Below are 21,138 nucleotides of genomic sequence, written 5' to 3' on the forward strand. Positions count from 1 at the left end.
TAACTTTTTATTTCTACAACATAAATGTGTTTCATGTTATATTTCTATAACATTGGCTGATACCAATTTGTACTACATTTTAAATGCAGCAAATAATTTCATTATATATAAGATTTATAGAATTTATTATTTTTTAAATAAATGATCACATAAATTATATTTACAATAATTTATATAATTAAATTCACGATGATGATGATGATGTTCTTAATATCATTTTTATTATTTATATATTATATATTTTTCTTTATTTATATATAGTATTAGTAATGTTTGAATAGGATTGACTGGTTGCAAAAACCTTAACCTTTTAATGGCCAACAACCAGGAATATAACATTTGGCATTAAAAACACAGTAAAATGAAGCATGAAGTAATACAAGTGCCATATAAATCTAAGACATTAATTGTAGAAAACGCATACATTCATGCGATAAATGCCACAGACCACAAACTACCGATATTAAATATATATATATTTAATATCGGTAGTTTGTGGTCTGTGGCATTTATCGCATGAATGTATGCGTTTTCTACAATGCGTTTTCTATGTGTGTGTGTATATTTAAACAGCCAGCTGTCGCCCCCTGTCGGTCAGACGAAGGAAATGTTGTTAAAAACTGCGCACAAACGGCTGAGAAAAGTTAAAGACACTGTGCATTAAGTATAAATGCGTTTCATTTTTTTTTTTTTTGGCATGTTGTGCTATTAGCGAATCTATATATTCTATTTAGCCTATTTTTTATTTCCAGTCCTAACATAAAACGAACCTGCCTCCTTCCTGTTAAAGTAGGTCATATGTCTACCTGTTATTTCCTTTCTCGTTTCTTCCTCTCATCTTCTGTTTGCACTGAAGAATGCCTTTTCTTCTACAGTTTACAGTACATCATTGCACACCCTATAAGAAAACTAACATATAATGCTCAGGTTCATTATTACTTTACTGAATAGATGCTGTTATTGGTCAACACTTTAGTTTGGGGACCAATTCTCAATTTTAACTACGACTTTCGTCTCAATACACTCTTAATTTAATGTTTAGTAATAGTAAGGTAGTCGGGTTCTAAAATATGGTCATGCAGAATAAGGCATTAATACAGCTAATATGCTGGAAATATGTATGCTAATAACCAACTAGCTAATAGTGAGAATCGGTCCTTAAAATAAAGTGTCACTGTTTGTTGTTGTATTTATCTATTTATTTCACTAGCTGTGCAGATACGATGAGGAGTGTATAATTATGCTGGCATAGCAGAGTAAAAGTAATGATCCTCACACTGAATAGATGAAAATATCCATCTGGATTCAAAACACAACAAGATTGCTAGCACATTATAATCAATGCACACTTTAATCAAAAATCAATCATGTACAATAAAAACATACCCCCAGCACTTAACACTCAGCACGATAAAAATATAACCCCTAACCTTTTTCATAACAGCACGCAGACTTCTGCACTGAAACACACATTACACATTTGAACTACCTGTATGATTCATTCAGAGGTAACTTTACATCAGGGGTGCCAAAACACAATTCCTGGAGGGCCGGAGCCCTGCAGAGTTTTGTTCCAACCCTGTTTACAAGTAAGTCTGAAGGACTTGACTTTTATTAGAGTTTATTCTAAACTCTGAAGGGCTCCGGACCTCCAGGAACTGAGTTTGACAGCCCTGCTTTACTTTCTATTAGAGTTTAGTGTGTCAGTGTGAGGAGAATCCATCTGTTGAAAGGAATCTGTCAATCATGTCAAAAGATCTCTCTGGTTGGTCATAAGGCAAAATGTGCCCGCCTCCCCTCACAATCACCTACAGAGAAGAAATAAGTCAGCATGAATGTATTACATGTGTTTTTACAACTTTGTATATATTTGCATCAGCCAATGTAATTACAGCAAATAAAAATAAGAAATACGTTAATTAGAACATATTTATTTTACACATTATTTAAATACTAACACTTACCAAAATTATTATAGTAATTATAAATTTAAATATATTTGTTTTTTTTTTAATCTACTGACAAGGCTGTGAGCTTTCAGCCAATGGTGATCATTTCAAAATGAAATACTATATTGGCTGATGATAATTTAAATGTGTTGATCTAGCAATACTGCAGAGCCTCACCTGAAGGAACTCTCCTACTTGTCGCACATATCCTGCCACTTCAGTATCACTGGGCTGGACCTTCCAGTGGAAGCGCTCTGCTTTTTTATACTCTTCCGCTCCGGACCAGTTCACCGTGGACAGGAAGCGCTCCGTTAGAGGCGCTGCAACGATGACATCAAGCTGTCCGCTGTAGATCAACACCTGTGAACACACGATCAAATCCATCCCACAGATTCATCCTAAGTGAGAGTTTTTTTATAGCTATGGGGTCTATTCAATTTTAATTTCAAGAGACACTATATTAAAAATATAAGCAATTCAAGTAGCTTAACAACTTTATACAGAGAGTTGGAACATATGATGGGATCTTGAAATTCCAAATATTAAATCCACTTCCATAAATCATACCCCTTGCCAATATAAAAAATCTGTCCAAAACAATAAATGAATAGTATTTAATTTATAGCTGGAAGTTCTATATAATTTTGCCTGAATAAACAGATTCATTATCAATTAAATAGTTAAAGTACAAAAAAACTAAAATCAATAATTTTAAAATGGCACAAATGTACAATATAAAACAATGGCTATTAAACCTATAAAGCCTAATGTAAATTTCTAAGGCCTCTAAATTATCAGCAAGATCAAAACCGGATTATCAGCATGATCAAAAGGCAGTTTACATAATATACTACATGCATCTTTTATATCTTTTTTATATCTGATTAATAGTTTAAACTTTTTAGCAAATAAAAGGCCTTTTATTATAATTCTACAAATGTCCACTTCAGGTCGTATTACACGTGTCTTTTTGCTGTTAATTCTTTTATAAAGTAAACGCAGGAATAACTTTTTCTATAGTTCGCAATATTTCGAGACAAGCACTTACTCGACTTTAAAGAATCTCAAATTGTGACCCATAATCAATATGGTATTGATATATCGTGCATCCCTAAACCCAAGGATTAAATATGATTAAGGAGTTAATATATCGTTTAACAAAGGCCATAAAATTCCCAACACAAACAATGGAACCGTTTCCTCACTCTATAGTTGTCCATGAGGACGCCGAGCCAGGGCTTGATGGACTTCATGACATCCTGAAGCAGATGCTTCTCAACATCTGAGCCATCATTGAATGTGAGATTCCCAACGTGGATGGAACGACGGACTTCTGATAGAGTCACAAACGCAGAAAAATACTCCTGATCTGGAGGTTCCTGTTTAAGAAAAAAAAGAACAAGCCATTCAAATCAAGAAGACCTCATTCCAGTCCATTTGCTTGTTGTAATAAAATGTGTGGGTACCTGACACTGCATGTAGTTGAAGTAATTGTTGCAACCAGTGACGTTTTGGAAGTATGAGGGATAAGGAACAAGATCGCCATTCAGTAAACTGTCAAAAACCTGATGGAGAGATGAGATGTTTTCAGAACGGATGAATAAAGATGACGCAGGGCGTCCTGATTTATCACACTCACCTCAAAGGCCTCCACCCATCTCTGCTCCTGGATGAGCTTGACTCCTGCATCCGTCTGCTCCTGCACATGCTGCCTCTGCAGCTCATCCACGAGACCCGTCTGATAGAGGAAATCTGCATAACCTCCCAGCATCTGAGACAAAATCCAGAAATTTAAGTCCGCACATCAAGGAGTCAAGTCAAATCGGTCACAGTGCATATGGTTTCAAAGCAGCTTTACAAAACGTCATACTGTAAGCCTCAGTGCCAATTCAGAGCAATGGCACTACTGTAAATCAAAAGTATCTGGCATTTGATGGGTTTTAAACGTAATATCCTTTTCATTCACCAGTTCGGGGTCACACAGACCATCTCCAATGGCCACTCCTTTAAAGTTGATCTTCACTTTGGCAGAGGGATTGTTCTTGTGGATGTAGTAGCCAATCGCTGGAACATACTTTCCGGCATATGACTAAGGATTTAAAAAGTGAATTATAGTTAACAACACAGTATTTTGACTGTACAAGAGAGCTGGATTCTGATTGTAACAATCCAAAATGAGGTTCCTTTCCTCACCTCGCCTGTAGCGTAAAACGGATTAGACTGGAACTCACTGAATATCTGGAAGAACTGAGTCAGGGCACTGCAAAGGGGAAATATATATATATATATATAAAGCACATACATCTCACATTGTCTTGGACATACAGTAAACTTTTGCCGTGGTACCTGTACAAGTCTCTGCCCACATCATCCTGGTTTTGGGCGAACCCTCGGTCATCTTCAGTGAAACTCCATCCTGTCCCAACCTTAAAAATATCCATTTAAGATATATAATTTCATTAAAACCTGTCATAGATATATTGGTCACATATACTGTATTAGTATATTTGCAGTAGTGCAGACAAGTGATAAAATAAATGTGATTAATTTATTCAGTTCCTTCTTAAAGAAAGAAATAATGTGTGTAATAATCTGATTCTGTGTGGATGACACACACGACAGAATATATATATGTATATTTATATAAAGACACTGAGATGTATGCAGCAATGCTTTTTACCCATCTCACATCAGAAAAAAATAATAATAAAAAAAAAAAGAATACAAATATATTTTTAAATTGCATGAAAAACAAGGGAAATAATATAACTAATTTTCCTAAAGACGTTTTCAGGAATTAATTGAAAAGTAAATAAAACATATCATAGGGGTTTAATTCATGAAGACAAAATTGCACATAACACTTAGAAATGCATAAACAACATTTAAAAAAATTTACATATCTAATATATCATATGTTGGAATATTAACATCGACATCCCTCATTTGCAGACATATCAATCGGAGTCTGAAATAATTCAAATACACTAAACTCACCGGGTTGTCGATGTAAAGAACAGAGTATCGTGATGTCCAGGGGAATTCCCTATAGCCCACTGCAGAAAGACAGCAAAGGGTTAAATTTAAGCTTCCAAGGTCATTTAACACAATGATATCTGAAATGCAGAGTTTCACTATTAAGCAAAAAAAAAAAAAAGATATACATAATTCAGAAGACAGAAAAAAAACATGCCAATCTCCATCAACATAATGTAACATGGCATACAGGAATTGTACTCACATGTGAGGTTCTTATGTACAAAATATGGGCCATGCTCCACAAACAAGCCAAACATGGAGGTGCCTCCAGGTCCTCCCTGCAGCCACAGCAGCACCGGAGCCGTCTCTGGTTTCTCCTAAATCATCAAATCAGAAAAAAGAAAGAATGCTGTAAGCTCTGTATCATTTGTTGTGAACGACTTCTGAAAGCACCTGACTCAAGTGACGCAGAAGCTATAATCAGCAGATCAGTCTTAACTTTAGTGCTGTTCATATTCATGTGGTACAAAACTAAATGTTTAACTTTACACTACCTGGGCAGGAAAGAACCAGAAGAAAAGGTTACTGTTGTAGGTCTTGTTCACAGTGAGATATCCTGAGTAACTTTTGACATTCGCACCAGGAAGGGGTCCCACCAAACTCAGTTTTTTGGCTGCACATTCACAATACATCAGTGGAAGCGTATTAGCATATAAATCAGAAACGTCAGTGAATTATGAATAAAGGCAGTTAAAATAAAATATTTTATTATGGACAACCAACTGATCTCAACTCAATCTCTCACTAACTTCTCCACATGCTGTGATAGACTGTCTAACTTTCAGTTTAGAAAAAGGCAGATTAAAGTGAAAGAAGAGGAACTGAAATTATTCTATGCAAAAACAGCATGCTTGCCTTCTTCTATTTTCCCTTCTTCTAGGTAGGGAGTGAGCATCAGGGGTTTGCCCGGGTCAACTCCAAAACGTGACCCGCTCACACGGTGTGATTTCCGGCAGAAGAACGAGGAGCACCCGCGTGATCTGACCGACTCCAGAAGAGCCAAGAGGAACAGCAGCCTCAGCGTTTCCTTCAGCATTATAGAGTGTAACTGTAGACAGCACAGACATATGACACGGGGATCAATGATCAACATGATGTTAAAAGGCTCGTATTACAGACTGCCATCTGTCTTTACAAGCTTCAACATATCAGATCAGAGAGAGAGAGAATAAAAACCAAAAAATCTCTTGTCAGTCTGTCAGTCATGAAAAATTAGGAACATAAGCTACGTACTAATAAAAATGAGTTATGCATATAAAAACAGGAAAGACAGCAGTAATAGACTGTTAATGTTACTATCAAATCAAATACTTGATCATTTATGTACATCTTGTTTTTCTGAGTAATGATAATACAGTGTTACCTTGAAGCCAGATGCCAATCAGAATCCAGAAGCCGTTTGCATTGGCATATGAATCTGAAGTACAGTAAATACAGATCGGCTTGTTTTGCACCCAGTCACATGACTATATGGGCTGTATGTCACGTGATCGCAGTGAAACCAGGAACTTCAGTCGAGAACACTGACCCCCACGGGCCTCTTTGAGAAAAGCAGCTCCCAACCCATTTATCAACTTCACCAATATATTATACACAGAGGTGGAAAGAGTACAAAAATATTCTACTCAAGTAAAAGTACCATTACATTAATGAAATTTTACTTAAGTACAAGTAAAAGTACCAGCCTAAAAATCAACTCAAGTAAAAGTAAAAAGTAGCTCATTTAAAATTTACTCAGAGTAAAAATTACTTAGTTACATTTTAACAGTGGGAGGGAGTCAAAAATGGGACAGGCCAAGGGTGTCAAACTCAGTTCCTGGAGGGCCACAGTCCTGCACAGTTTAGATATAACCCTAATTAAACACACCTGATCCAGCTAATCTAATCATTTAGGTTTATTTGAAAACTACATGATATGTGTGCTGGAGCAGGGTTAGAACTAAACTCTGCAGGGCTACGGCCCTCCAGGAACTGAGTTTGACACCCCTGGGATAGGTCTATTAATCTCAAACTAGTTGTTTTTAATTAAAGGAATCAGTTATTTAGAATAATAAAACATTTGGGCTGTTACCAGGCAAATCAGTATCAACAAACTCATCTTTTAATGCAGAGGAAATGCAGAAGATTCATTGGAAGTGGCATTTAGATGTATTACACTAGTGCAGGACAAGAATTGCATTTAACCTGCAGTTACAAATGCATGAATAATGTTTTGATATACAAAACATAAAATGTTGAATACTCATTTGAAATTATAAGAAATTAATTATTTAAAAAAATCAAAAGATACTTTAAATGTGATATTAAAATGGCCAGTATGTGTCAGCAAGTCACTGTTAATAAGTGAGTCATTGCGATTGAACCGAATCATTTAAACGGTTGATTCATTCAGGAACGAAACACTGTCACGTTGCTCAGAGACGCAAAACTGTGCTTTGGTGGCTGTGTTTGGAATTATTTTCTGTTTTAGAAATAGAGCTAAAAAAGGCAATATGGTGTCTAAAACGCAAGTCTCTTAATTAACTTGTTTACTGAACTGTTATATATATATGTATGTATGTATATATTCATGATGATTTTTGGAGGAAAAGACGGCATTCTTTGTGTGATTTTGATTTAATGTATGAAATTATATAAATATGTGAATTTTCTGCCCCTATATCTTCAATTTTGTGATCATTCTAAACATAGGCGCCGATTTATGTTTTTCTCCGTGGGTGCTCAAGGGCGCAAGCCATTTACAAAATAAAAAAATAGACTAGGCTATTAAAAAAATATTGCATTTCAGAACCTTAGGCTAATGGACAGCGGCCGATACAAACACACACAACAGCGTCACTTCTCAAAAATACAAACAGGATTGGAGATGAAAAGTTTAACTGACACGTAACCGCTAATGCGTTCAGCTTCTTGGGAAATTAATGTTTTGTAAATATTGATTAAAAGACTATTGCGAAAGGACAGCGTTTCCATTAACCGATTGTTGCGACTAAAATAATGAGTTTCTGGGAATGTCTACCTCATTTATGTTTCGAGGTTTCTTTTGATAGTGGCATGGCTTTTCTTTGAGGTTTCGAATCCATTATTCATATAGGCTAAAAAAATATTTTTTTATTTTATGTATTTAACAAAGAACTTGTATTCTGTCCAAAAGTAGGCTACCTTTGTGTCCATTAGTTTTTCCTCTTTTAAACCGTATATAGGCCTATACTTGAGCAGAAAAATGTTCCCATTTAAACCCTGTTACGAACTTTAAGGAGTCTAGGGAATGTACCGTAACATTTACATATTAACGTACTGCTGGGTATGAAATGAGATGGAAGAACATGACAGACAAAACTTTGAAAGAGAAAAAATACTGGACGTTTATTCACAAAAAGCCAAAGCCACTAGATCCAGTAAAATAATGTCGATATATCAATATTAATAGGTTTGGCTTTTTTTATAACAAATCTGTCCATTTTAGTCTGATTAATGATTAGTGATTACGGAAAGCATTAAATGATTACATACTCGCACGGCACTGTATAGTGGGGGATGGGACGTTTTCAGAAACGCTGTGATTGGTGGATAGGATATGGAACATGCATGCGACTGGTTATGTCACTGACAACAACATAACCAATCACAGTGTGGCAGACGCTTCATAGCGCCAACTGCAATGTTTAATTTTAAATAAATGTAGCCTACTGGCAGTCTGGCACTGGCACACGTGGGTGCTCATTTTCCGTGGGTGCTCGGTATTTTCCGTGGGTGCTCCACGGTATCGGCGCCTATGATTCTAAATGCATTTTAGGAGACTGAATCACACAGTGAAAGAACGCACTATAAGCGCGCACATCATTAAAACAAAAAATATGATATTATCGCAGATGATATATATAGCACACTCCTCACCACTGTCTTTTTGGCTAATTTGTGCAAAACCTCTTGCTAAAATGTCAAAGCTTCATTTTAACCACCAATGCAACGATGCAATTATTTAGCTTACCTCTACATTCTTGCGAAGGGTTGATGTCTTGTCGAGATTTTATAAGCTGCTAGTTTGGTCTTCCTAAGCAAGTACAGCTTACACTGCATAATAGAGCATACATATGGCCAGGGTTCACTTCATTTCCTTCGAGTTCAACTTCAGAATATGACGGGGTTTCGTTTTCAGCGGTGTCTGCACCACTAACGCCTGTTTTGACCGTCTGCATCTTTCTTGTGATTTTAGCCCGAGTTTGCCCTCCTGCCCATTATTTACTGACGTAGTTTCCAGGGAGCGATTTTTTTTTTTTTTTTTTTTTTTTTTTTTACTCAGTAATTAATGTGTTTTAAAATGTAGCGAAGTACAATACTTTAAACAAAATATACTTAAGTAAAAGTAAAATTACAGATTTAAAAAAATACTTTAAAAAGTATTAGTACACAAAAAAGCTACTCAATTACAGTAACGCGAGTAAATGTAATTCGTTACTTTCCACCTCTGATTATACAGTACGCATTCTAGTTATGTAGTAGACCTTCTAGTTGTCATGATTTTGCTGCTAAAAAATCTACAGTCTTGACCACAAAAAGCCATTGAACATGCAGCTGTTATAGTACTGTACAGTATGTCTCTAATCGGATAAAAGAAAATAATACAAAATTGTAAAACATTTATGAAGCCAAAACAAATAATTAAACAGAAAAAAATGAGAAACATAAAAATATCAAAACAATTTGGCCAACAAATAATTAAATTGTATAAATGACAACACATTTAAAATACATATGACAACTTTCCTTGATAAACACTTGCTCTGACCTGAAATTCACTTGTATAACATGCCACAGCTCACTTGAGAGGCAATGAAGGCCTAACAGCACACGTGAAAGACAGAAAGATGATTTTGGTCTGTCCATCATAAGAAGTCTTGACCTTGTCGACTGCATCAAATAATTAAAATCATGCAACAATGTCATATTTTGAACAAAACATGACTTAACTTTTTATTTAATTTAATCTGTGTCTCATGTTGTGTATAAGCAACATGAGACCACCTTTTTACACAAATGTAAGATTCCTTAAAATCGTGACACCCAACAAGAAACATAATGAATGGACAATAGTAATAAATACATTTCTACGAATAGTAGTGATGACTGCATTCATGAAACTATTTAATTGATGTTTATTGCTAGAAAAGCACACAAATGAGGGGTTTAAACTGTATTTAAACATGTCTCAAATGCTGGTTACAAACCTCACCTCAGACTTTAATATATATATATATATATATATATATATATATATATATATTGGCAGAAAAAAATAGTCCTAGGCCTCCTTTTTATATTTTTGGACAGTGCAACATGCTTTTTAAGTAGATGTGACTAAATTACATGCCTTTAAAGTAAGTGTACATTGATGTTCTAGACCACAAACATTTGATGTTTTTTTAAATGAGCTACTTTTCATGCTAGGTTCGTTTTATGATAGTAGGTCTTGCAAAAAAAATTAAATAAAAATAAAACAAACAAACAAAAAAATTGAATACCTTTTTTTAAAAAGCAATGAAACATCAAAGTATGCCTTTATTACTGCATTGTCTATTAATGTATGCTGGGAAGCCATAGGTTCTGAAAATAACATTTCTGAACAGCAGAAGTAATGCACCTTTCTTATATGGTCACAGCACACAGCTGAGAGGTAACTGAACAGCAGAAGTAATGCACCTTTCTTATATGGTCACAGCACACAGCTGAGAGGTAACTGAACAGCAGAAGTAATGCACCTTTCTTATATGGTCACAGCACACAGCTGAGAGGTAAGTCAGGTTTATAGCATGGTCAGTTACTGTAGACAGGAAGAATGTGCGCGCTCTTCCACTTTAAGAAGGCGGACTCGCCTCACACACTCTGTGTTTATTACGCGCCTAGAAGTGGCACATGGAAGCGATACAGTGAAATCCCTGACTGATCCCTTGAAATATGGCGAAACCTACTGGCACTGACAGCACACGGAACGTCCGGGAATTTTTGGGAATTCTGCTTTTCATTACGATGAAGAGTAGATGAGTTGTCACATATTCTGTACGTGTATCTGAGGTTGTTTCAACTAGTTTCATCACATGGTTCTTCTGCTGCCACACGCGCGCCTGTAAATGCGGCAGCGCTGGCGACTCCCGTCTGATCCGACTCTCACAGCTGGATTTTATCGGCTGTTTAGGAGGAACTCTAGAGCGAACTGAAGACAGGTCAGGGCAGCAGAGACTGGGATGGAAGAGCTGTCAAGCCCTAAAAGACGCCAGTAAGCGGGTAGATTCAGAATTAGACGCGATGGCAGCGTCCAGCAACTCCAGTCTGTCGGGTTCCTCCGTCTCTTCGGGTGAGTAGTGATGAATCCAAATGAAACGGGGATCATTTGTTTGGGAATCTGAATAAGCAATTGACGTGGTGATGGCAGAATGGAGATGGTTGGCATTGGCAGTTTAATTTCTGTGGTTTTGGGTGTAATTAAAGCAGACAAGATAGAACATGGTGAAGAGGTGTGTCATACCTTTTCTTCATACAGGGTGAGCCAGACCCACCTTTGACTTCCTTCACCAATATAACCAGTGCACCGTGGCAGATGATTGTGTAATGTCACACTCACTGTACACGAGGTTTAAAGGCCACCTCTATCTGATTCTATGAACATGATAGCAATAAATGCTACATTATGGTGAGAGCTACAAATCTAAAATGTGTACAGTGCTGAAATATTATTGGGTACTGCTTGCACTGAAATTTAATGTGGGATTATAAAAATTTTGCCTCTCCTCTCTCTCTCTCTCTCTCTCTCTCTCTCTCTATCTCTCTCTCTCTCTCTCTCTCTCTCTCTCTCTCTCTCTCTCTCTCTCTCTATATATATATATATATATTTATTTATGTTTTATTTTATTTATTAAAGTAATATGTCAGCCCTGTTACCATAACTTCCCTTTAACAAGTGCATACATAATAAATAACTTTTATTGTATATATTTGGGAGATATTTCCAGTACACATGCACTACCTGCCCAATGTCTCAAGGGATCTAGGTTACAACAGGCATATATATCCTAAAACCCAAAAAATTTTTCATCTAAAATGAACCATCAAATGTTTTCATGGGCGTGTGATGAAAACTAATTACCCTAAAAGCTGTTCCTCTCTCTGTTTTATTCACTTGAAACATTTTCTATTATCCTGTTCTTATTATCCCCAAGAAGTTATTGATGTTGAAAATGAGCTTTTAAAATCACCTAACCTTCACCTAACCTTCACCTACAATTACTAGTTACTTTTTAAAACCTATGGCATATTTTCACATGGGTACCAAACTGACTTAATGCAATCAGTTACTGTATATCTACACCAGTGTACACTACTGACCACAACTTCTGGGTTAGCAGGTTTTTGCTGTCTTTGCTGAATAAAAGTATTCAAATCTAAAAAAAATAAAATAAAAATAAATAAATAAAAACACACTGACCCCAAACTTTTGAATGGCAGTATATATAGTATGACTTTTATCGCATTCTATGACCTTAGACATTAGTTTGAAGGGAAACCACCATCTCTAAATGCACTGTAAGGCACAAAAGAGAGTAAAAAGCATCATGTTGGCTGGAGGTGAGAGAAGCACAAAAGAGCAGGTGTTCCACCAATCAACCAATCACGAGTGTGAGGAGAGATAAGGTTGGAAGCGTACTCAGAATCACTCCTACACAGAAACGCATGTTAACACCCTGTTCTCATACTGTGCTGCTCGACATTGCGTTTCTAAGAACAGGAGGAGGGATGTGTATGATCTGAGGTACAGTACACCTCTCAAGGGAGAACAAGTTCAAATAACAAGCTTTGTTGAAAGGGCGTATAAAGAAGAACCATTTTCAAATAGGCACTCATAACGTTAAGGCTCAATAGTGACCTTGGGAGAGAAAAAGAGAGGGTTTGTCTAATTCACTTCTTGCTTGCTGTAACTCTTCATGCTGACGCACAGAACCGCGACGACTCCTCCACGCCAAGCCACGGGCTCTTGAGATTAAGGGTTCCCAGTCAAGGGATAAAGCCAAGCCTTGACTCTCCGTGGTCAGATTATCTCACATGCATGTTGCTGAAGAAGCAGAAGTGCACTGCGGCTGCGAGGCCTGCAGAAGGCGGGGAGTCTTTTCTGCCTGCGGTATGGAGACCTGTCATTAGCTCCGTGCCCCTGGTGTAATCATCGGATGTCACATGCCACGCCTCTATCAGGCTTTCTGTGTCTGTCAGGGGAGTATCATTATGTTTGAAAAATGCTTTATTGGCAGAAACCTTGTTTCATCTAGTTGGGGTGCGTGTAACACGCACATGTTCTGCTTTATATTAGCCAAGAGCAGGGCTGTAAACAAATGCAGGGCAGACTGGCGAGATGGATGCCGCTCGGCTCAGCTCTTCTGACATCAAAGGCCACTTCGAGCTTTGATGTTTCCCTAAAGAAAACCTGGGACTGCAGCTCAGAGCTGCAAGCTTGTGAACGTTTTAGAAATGAAGTTGAAATTATGGGTGAATCGTGCTGATTCGATTTCTTTTAATCTGAAGGGGTTGTGTTGGCTTATGTTTAGGGCACTTGACCAGAAGGTCGCTGGTTTAATCCTAGTAAGGAGGGACTCGCCTCTTTCATTGTACCCTTGGGCAAGACATTTAACCCCAGATTGCTCCAGACAGATTGTCCCGACCATAAGTGCACTTCAGTAAGTCGCTTTGGATAAGACTTCAGATAATAGCATCTGCTAAAAGACTACTTACCTAGATATGAATCTGCATGGGGTTCATTCTTTTAAAGTAAAATTTGGAACGGCATTTACAGTACACTTGTACTTCTGTAATCGGACTGCAACAGAAAATATTATGTTGTTTAATCATCAAGTAACAAGTAAGAACATATTTTCATTGCAACTTGAACACACCATACTTAACAAGTAAGAACATATTTTTGTTACAACTTGAACACATCATTATTCAAAAAATGCTTATATGCTTACACTACTGTTCAAAGGTTTGAGGTTGCCTGTATTTTTTTAAAGAAAATGTTTTTGAATGAAGTCTCATAGCTAAATAAATTAAAAGCAGTAATATTGCAAAATACTATTACAAGTTAATCAATTTAAATATATTTTAAAATGTATTGCTTTTAAGGCAAAGCTGAATTTTTTTTTGAGGATTCTTTGATGAACTGACCGTTCAAAAGACCATTATTTATTTACAAATAGATATCTTTTAAAATATTATACATGTTGTTACTGTCATTTTTGATCAATTCTAGTACATTTGTATATTGTATATAAATTATTTCTATAATATAAAAAAAAAATGTACTTAGTCGTAGTTATCATGAAAAGCTGATTCATTATCATGAAAGCTATGTCTGTCTTCTGTGGTTCTGTGCTCTTCTGGTTCACTGGAGTTGAGATGAAGTGAATGCGAGTCCTACAACAGGAACCGATAACATGATTAAAAGCTCTGGAAAGCAAACAGCAGGAGAGATAACTCACAACAGTGGTTGCGTGTCCTTTTCACTTGGTCTCTTTGCATTTCATACGGCATCAGCCTGTTGAGGTAAAGCTTTTTTCTTAGGCTATACGTATACATGACAACGTTGTAGACAAAAACAGAAAAGTTTCACGTATACACAACAACATTTTCAAAACGATTCGCCTTTACACATATCCATGAAAACGGCCAAAAATTCTGCATTATGTATACCAGGCCAGTAGTTGGCGCTGTCACCTTGTTAGAAACAGTACCTGTAGGGAAGTGATGATTATATGATGTATATGATGCGTCTCTGTTGTTGGTTGTAATATTGGTGAAGTAAATCGACATATACTGCGCATGTCGACATATCTAACATGTACAACACACGCGCATGACGTCACCGTTTTTGAAGATTCCCGTAGTGGGTGTTTACAAAGAAACAATAACAAAAATAACAATAATAAAAACTTGCACTTTGAAACCCATTTTCAAAAATATGCGTTTCCTGTTATTGGCTGAAAGCGTTGTTGTGTAAACGGCCCATTAGTTCTGGAGTTGTTTAACATCAAAGTCAACAGCTAAGGATAAAGTGGACAGAAGAACTCCTACAGCCAGACAAATTCGCTCTTAAGCTGAAGAGATTCTGGGTAAATGTCACATAGTCAAGTGGTCAAGTTGAAGAACCTCAGTTTTTCAAGGTCTTTACTAAGCTGTTGCATATAGCTAAAAAAAGCATGAATGAAGGGGCGCAAGACTGAATGGAACCTCAGCCTGTGATGACAGATATGGTAAATGAGCCGTGCACATAACTTACTACACAGAAAATGGTACTTTCTCTGCTTCGGTCTTCAGAAAGCTGTATTATAATCGTGTTTATAAAGGCTTTCCTTTCTGACAGAAGCCACTGTAATATGGTCTGTTCATTAGTGGTCATCTTAAGTTTCTCGTGTGATTCCCACTATAGTTTTACAGTCAGTAAGTCTGAGCGAAATAAGAGGCTTATTTAAGCCTGCAGTTTTATTAGTGGATGGAATGTTGTTGAGAACTAGATGAGAGAAGAGAGTTTTAATGCTCACCTCTTTTTGTGTCTCCGCATTTATTATTAATCACCTCCGTGGAGATCCCCATGGTCATCAATCACCATCTGGAATAACATTACCACACAATGGATCTCCCTGCTACCGATGTGTCTGTGTGCTTGTTTACTGTACATGTGCACATGCATGTGTGTATATGTGTGTAATCTCAAATGGCAGGCCCACTGACCCCCAACAATCTGTTCACTGATGCATTTTGCACACAAAACTGGAAAGCACTTTCTTTGTCTTGGAAGCTTTAATTTGACTGACTGGCATTACACAACTTCCTGGAGAATGAGTTTACAGGGGTAGTCTTTGATACTATTTTTAAATCAGGTTGACACATAAACACAAACGTTTTTATGTGTCATTTTAGTGGAATCAAATCTTTAAATGGTTAGTTTAAGATACTTATATATATAAAAAGATGGTTACACTTTAGTTTAGGGACCAATTATCAGTATTAATAGTTGCTTATTACCATGCATATTACCAGCATATTGGTTGTTTATTAGTACTTATTACACAGTTCTGTGGAATACTTGATTCTGATTAATCAGTCATGTCATTCTGAGGTATGTTTAGCTAATAAAATATTAAAACTGTATTCAATAATATGTGTACAATTATTTAATTTTGTCATCCTGGTATCGCGGACTCGCTCTCTCAATTCACACAGCTGCTGCCATTTGCAATGACTGTTGTATACTGTAATGGATTATAAGATAACAAACTGGTAAGAATTTTTTTTTGTCTTAAATCAATAGATTTTATCGACTTAATTATTTATGTGGTGAAATGTTGTGTAATAATTGGTTTGACTGCACCTTATCGCTTAAATGTCCGTATAGTTTGAGCTTGTGTCTTGTTAGCAACTGCTTTCTTCATGGAAGCTTTGCGTTCAAATATATCAACTCAAATCAAGATTTGGTGTCTAATTGTTTACTTATTACTTATTTATGGAGGCTATATCTTTAACACCAAGCATTTTTGCAGACTCTGTTGATATTCTCCCTTGATTCCTTCAACTCAAAAGTTAAGAATGTTATTGATGATATTGCTCCAATAATAGTCAGTAAGAAAACAAACAGACAGAAATCAGTTTGGAGGAGATCAACAGCAGTTCAGACTATGAAAAGACAATGCAGAAAAGCCGAGCGGATGTGGCGGAAGACACAACTTGAAATTCACTATAGCATATACAAAGACAGCCTTCATGCTTTTAATTTGAAACTAGCCACAGCTAGACAAAATTTCTTCTCAAACTTTATAAACAGTAACTTAAACTCTTACTCTTTTTGCCACTGTTGAGAGACTGACAAACCCCCCAAGTCAGATTCCCAGTGAAATGCTCTCAGACAGCAAATGCAATGAGTTTGCTTCCTTCTTTTCTGAGAAGATCATCAATATCAGGAAGGCGATTAGCACATCCTCAAGTAATGCAGAGGTCAGACAGATTCAGCCACAATATCAAAAAGATACTATGTCTATTTTTGAAGCAATTGATAGCAAAATTCTGGAAGACATAGTGCAGCATCTAAAATCATAAACCTGCTATCTTGACACACTTCCCACATCTTTTTTCAAAATTGTGCTAAACTGTTTAGAAGCAAATCTTTTAGAAGTGGTGAATGCCTCACTTCTTTCTGGGACATTTCCAAACTCATTGTTTTATTTTTTGTTATTTTTCTTCATGGTTATTTTACTTTCTTTTATGTAAAGCACTTTGATTTACCATTGTGTACGAAATGTACTATGTAAATAAACTTGCCTTGCCTTATTAGGGAAGTAGCCATGTAATAAGTGAGATAATGTATATCCAGCTGGTTGTTATCGCAGAATAACCCCCTTCAGGGTGATACAACCACCAATCAGCTGGATGTACATTATCCCTTACTTAAAGCACATATAAATGCCTTTTTATGCATGACCATATTTTAGATCCCTAAATCATAACCTAAACTTAACAATTCAATTCAATTCAAGTTTATTTGTATAGCGCTTTTTACAATACAAATCGTTACAAAGCAACTTTACAGAAAATTATGTTTCTACAATATTTAGTAATAGATTATAAGTGGTGACTGTCAGTTTGTGCACGTATGACAGGATTTTTAGAAAAATTAAAAGAAGATGTAGTCAGCCAGATGATGAACATTATTAATATTATTAATAATTATTATATGATGCAGTCACACTTATAGCAATATTTGTTAGTTCTGTTTGTTGATTTAGGGTTAGCATCATCTGAGGTCCTCTGAGGGTCAGCATCATCTGTTCACAGGTGTTCTGGATCCAGACTGGAGCTTGTGTAAATCCTAGTTACCCTAGTTAGACATCATTAGCATAGCGGCTGATCCAAACAAAGTAAAATTAATTAGTTTAACCCAAGCTAAAGAATAAAAATGCGCATTTGATCAGAAGCAACTACACTCACAATTTAAGATACATTATTCAAATCATTGGCGAAAGAGATGCGTTTTTAATCTAGATTTAAACAGAGAGAGTGTGCCTGAACCTCGAACATTATCAGGAAGGCTATTCCAGAGTTTGGGAGCCAAATGTGAAAAAGCTCTACCTCCTTTAGTGGACTTTGCTATCCTAGGAAATACCAAAAGTCCAGCGTTTTGTGACCTTAGGGATCGTGATGGATTGTAAAGTGGTAGAAGGCTAGTTAGGTACGCAGGGCTAAACCATTTAGGGCCTTATAGGTAAGTAATGATAATTTGTAACTGATATAGAACTTAATAGGTAGCCAGTGCAGAGAATGTAAAATTTGGGTAATTTGATCATATTTTCTTGACCTGGTAAGGACTCTAGCTGCTGCATTTTGGACTTTTACAATTACCAACAATTACCTTACTAACTATGAATAAGCAGCAAACTAGGAGTTCTTTGAAGCAAAAGTTGTGGCTAACAGTTAGTTAATAGTGAGAATTGGTCCCCAAACTAAGCTGTTTTTATTTGTTTTAATTTGCAATAATTAAATTTTTTAATATATTTGTAGGCCATCAACTTTGTTCCTTCAACAAAAACTCAATATGATTTTTAGATTTTTAAAGAAAATAAGCTCTGTGAACAACAAAAGTTCCTTTTCAGGAACTCGAGCTGCATCGAGTGCTTTGGGGAACGTCCCTGACGAGACCGACTCTGAATATCGTGTGCAATCTGTCCAAAGGAAGGGCGTGACGTCACGGGCAGGGTGACGTAGTGACCAGGAAGCTATAAAAGCACGTGCCGTGCAGCTGGCTTCAGCTTCGCGTCTGTCAGCAAGTGCTCTGTGTGTGCATGTCAAAAGTCTGTCCTGTTGGTCCTATTTATTGTTGTCTGTCTCTTAAGCATTAAAAGTTCACTAGAACAGCTCAATATGCCAAAAGTGAAAGCAAAGACCAAACATGTGAGGGGCGATTCCAAGTCACGTTATAGATTGTGTGTTCCTCCCTGCCCTCGCTACATCACAGGTGGGGATACACACAGTTTGTGCATGGCTTGCCTGGGATTGAAGCACGCTGAGTCGGCTCTCGAGGGGGCGATTGCCAATGCGGACGCTTCAATCCCGGAGGGCTCTCTTCGAGGAGGGAGCCTTCACCAGCGTTCCCCGCGGTGCTGGCCCCGCTTCTGCCGAGGCAGAACGGCTGCTGCACTCGTGGGGTTCGCAGGTGGATCTGTCAGAGGGAATGGAGACGGGCCAGTCCTTATCTCCTTCCTCATCTGCCAGATCCGGCGCCCAACCCTGGGTTCGGAAGCACGCTCGTCGGTTTCTTCCCCCCAGGGTGAGGGATCAGCTCTTCACCTCTCTTCCTCCAAGGAGGTCGATGTGGAGACTGTTGCTGGGGATTCGCCACCCCTGTCGCCCAAATATGAGGAGCTTTTGGAGGTGGTTACTCGCGCGGTTGATAGATTAAAAATCGAATGGCCCTCTGAGAAACATACTGAGCCACAGAAAAGTAAGCTATATGAACGCTTTCTGCGGCGAGGCAACCACCTCCACGTCGGAGCCTTCCATTCTTTCCCGATCTCCACGACGAAATCACGAGATCGTGGAATCACCCATATTCGACCCGCCTCTTCGGCCCCGATTCACTATATTATGGCAACGTGATGGGGTTGGGAGAGCGGGGTTATAGAGCGGTGCCACGGGTTGAAAAGACGCTTGCGGGCTATCTGTCGCCGGGTCAACATCGTCTCTAAAGGCTCCGACGTTGCCCACCAAGCTTCTCAGAGTTACATCTTCGCTGGTGGGCAAAGGCTATGTGGCAGCAGGTCAGGCTGGGGCTTGCCTTCACACTATGGCGGTCCTACAAACATATCAGGCCGACCTGCTGCGAGATTTCGACGAGGGGGAGGGGATCAAGTCTGATGATATTCAAGAGCTTAGAAGGACCGCTGATCTCTCCCTCCGCGCCACTAAAGAGACCGCTCACGTGATTGAGGGGTCTATGGCAGCCTTAGTGGCCGTGGAGAGACATTTATGGCTGACCCTGTCAGAAATTAAAGAGAGGGACAGGGTCTGCCTCCTGGACGCCCCGTTTCATCCTTCTGGCCTGTTTGGCGACACAGTCAATACTGTCGTCGACAGGTTCCAGGAGGCACGTAAACAGGCGGCATTCCAGAATTTCCTCCCTCGACGCTCTCGTGGTGCATCTGGGCGGGAGATGCCCACGCCACATGCCGGCTCCTCATATCGGGAAGCACAAAAGCAGAGTGTCGCCGCTCGTGTTCCCCCACGTCGGGACCGAGGGCCTCAGCGACGCTCTGAGTCGGGGACTTCCAAATCTAAGCCTGAGTTAAGAACAGTTATCGAGGCCCGGAAGTTCTCAACAAAGAGATCCTGATGCCAGTGGCATAGGGATCCAGAGGGTAGCCCCCACTGGGGTAGAGCGCGGTCCACCTCATTATACGGTGCCCGCCTCACCTCAGTGCCCTCAGGAGGTCGGTCTGCCAACCCTGCCAGAGTTTCAGGGCGCAGCAGCCTCCAGCGAGCGCTGCTCCCAGTTATTTCCGCCCGCAAGTTTAGCAGAGCTGGGATGCTCGTCGCCCCTTCGGGGGCCTCTTACACCAGAGGTCAGTCTCGAGAGACTGATTCCCTTAGTAGATTATTTAGCAGCGTGGAAACTACTGCCAAATGTATCTCATTGGGTCCTGCGTACAATAGAAAAAGGCTACTGCATTCAGTTCGGTCATCCACCGCCAAAGTTCAACGGGGTTACACCGACAGTAGTCGGCCCCCGGCAGGCTCTGGTTATGGAACAAGAAGTGAATACCCTATTAGAGAAGGAGGCCATAGAGGTGGTCCCTCCTCTAGACAGGGAATCCGGGTTTTACAGCCGGTATTTCATAGTTCCAAAGAAGGATGGGGAATTGCGTCCGATCTTAGACTTACGTTACCTGAACCGCTCAGTTATGCCACTGAAGTTCAAAATGCTCACTGTCAAGCAGGTTGTAGCTCAAATCAGATCCGATGACTGGTTTGTCACAATAGATCTCAAAGACGCATACTTCCACATATCCATCCTTCCACAACACAGGAAGTTTCTGATGTTCCCCGAGGGGGAATCCACTTTGAG

General features: G+C 38.4%; 2 protein-coding genes across 2 annotated transcripts in view; one reads left to right on the forward strand and one right to left on the reverse strand.

Moving 5' to 3' along the window:
- Positions 1-1,332: 1,332 nt before the first annotated feature.
- Positions 1,333-6,495, reverse strand: LOC132102839 (probable serine carboxypeptidase CPVL). Its single transcript, XM_059507520.1, has 13 exons — positions 6,352-6,495; positions 5,844-6,036; positions 5,483-5,601; positions 5,191-5,305; positions 4,947-5,005; positions 4,296-4,375; positions 4,143-4,209; positions 3,916-4,038; positions 3,589-3,720; positions 3,416-3,514; positions 3,155-3,328; positions 2,127-2,309; positions 1,333-1,808 (listed from the first exon to the last, which is right to left on the reverse strand). Exons 2-13 carry the CDS (start codon positions 6,022-6,024, stop codon positions 1,704-1,706), a joined length of 1,437 nt encoding a protein of 478 aa, XP_059363503.1. The 5' UTR covers positions 6,025-6,036; positions 6,352-6,495; the 3' UTR covers positions 1,333-1,703.
- Positions 6,496-10,864: 4,369 nt separating this feature from the next.
- LOC132102840 (beta-chimaerin-like) overlaps positions 10,865-21,138 on the forward strand; it is a 51,584-nt gene continuing 41,310 nt past the window's right edge. Inside the window, exon 1 of the mRNA XM_059507521.1 lies at positions 10,865-11,340. Within this exon, the coding sequence (XP_059363504.1) occupies positions 11,292-11,340 (49 nt within the window). The 5' untranslated portion in view covers positions 10,865-11,291. The remainder of the gene's footprint in view (positions 11,341-21,138) is intronic.

The sequence above is a fragment of the Carassius carassius genome, chromosome 24, assembly GCF_963082965.1.
Source record: "Carassius carassius chromosome 24, fCarCar2.1, whole genome shotgun sequence".
Lineage (NCBI taxonomy): Eukaryota > Metazoa > Chordata > Actinopteri > Cypriniformes > Cyprinidae > Carassius > Carassius carassius.

Excerpts from the sequence above, each read along its gene's own strand:
- LOC132102839 (XM_059507520.1), bottom strand. The coding sequence starts at position 6,024 with ATGCTGAAGGAAACGCTGAGGCTGCTGTTCCTCTTGGCTCTTCTGGAG. Across the intron at positions 5,306-5,482 it reads TCTGGTTCTTTCCTGCCCAG|GAGAAACCAGAGACGGCTCC; the intron begins GTAGTGTAAAGT and ends TTGATGATTTAG. Across the intron at positions 1,809-2,126 it reads AAGTAGGAGAGTTCCTTCAG|GTGATTGTGAGGGGAGGCGG; the intron begins GTGAGGCTCTGC and ends TCTTCTCTGTAG.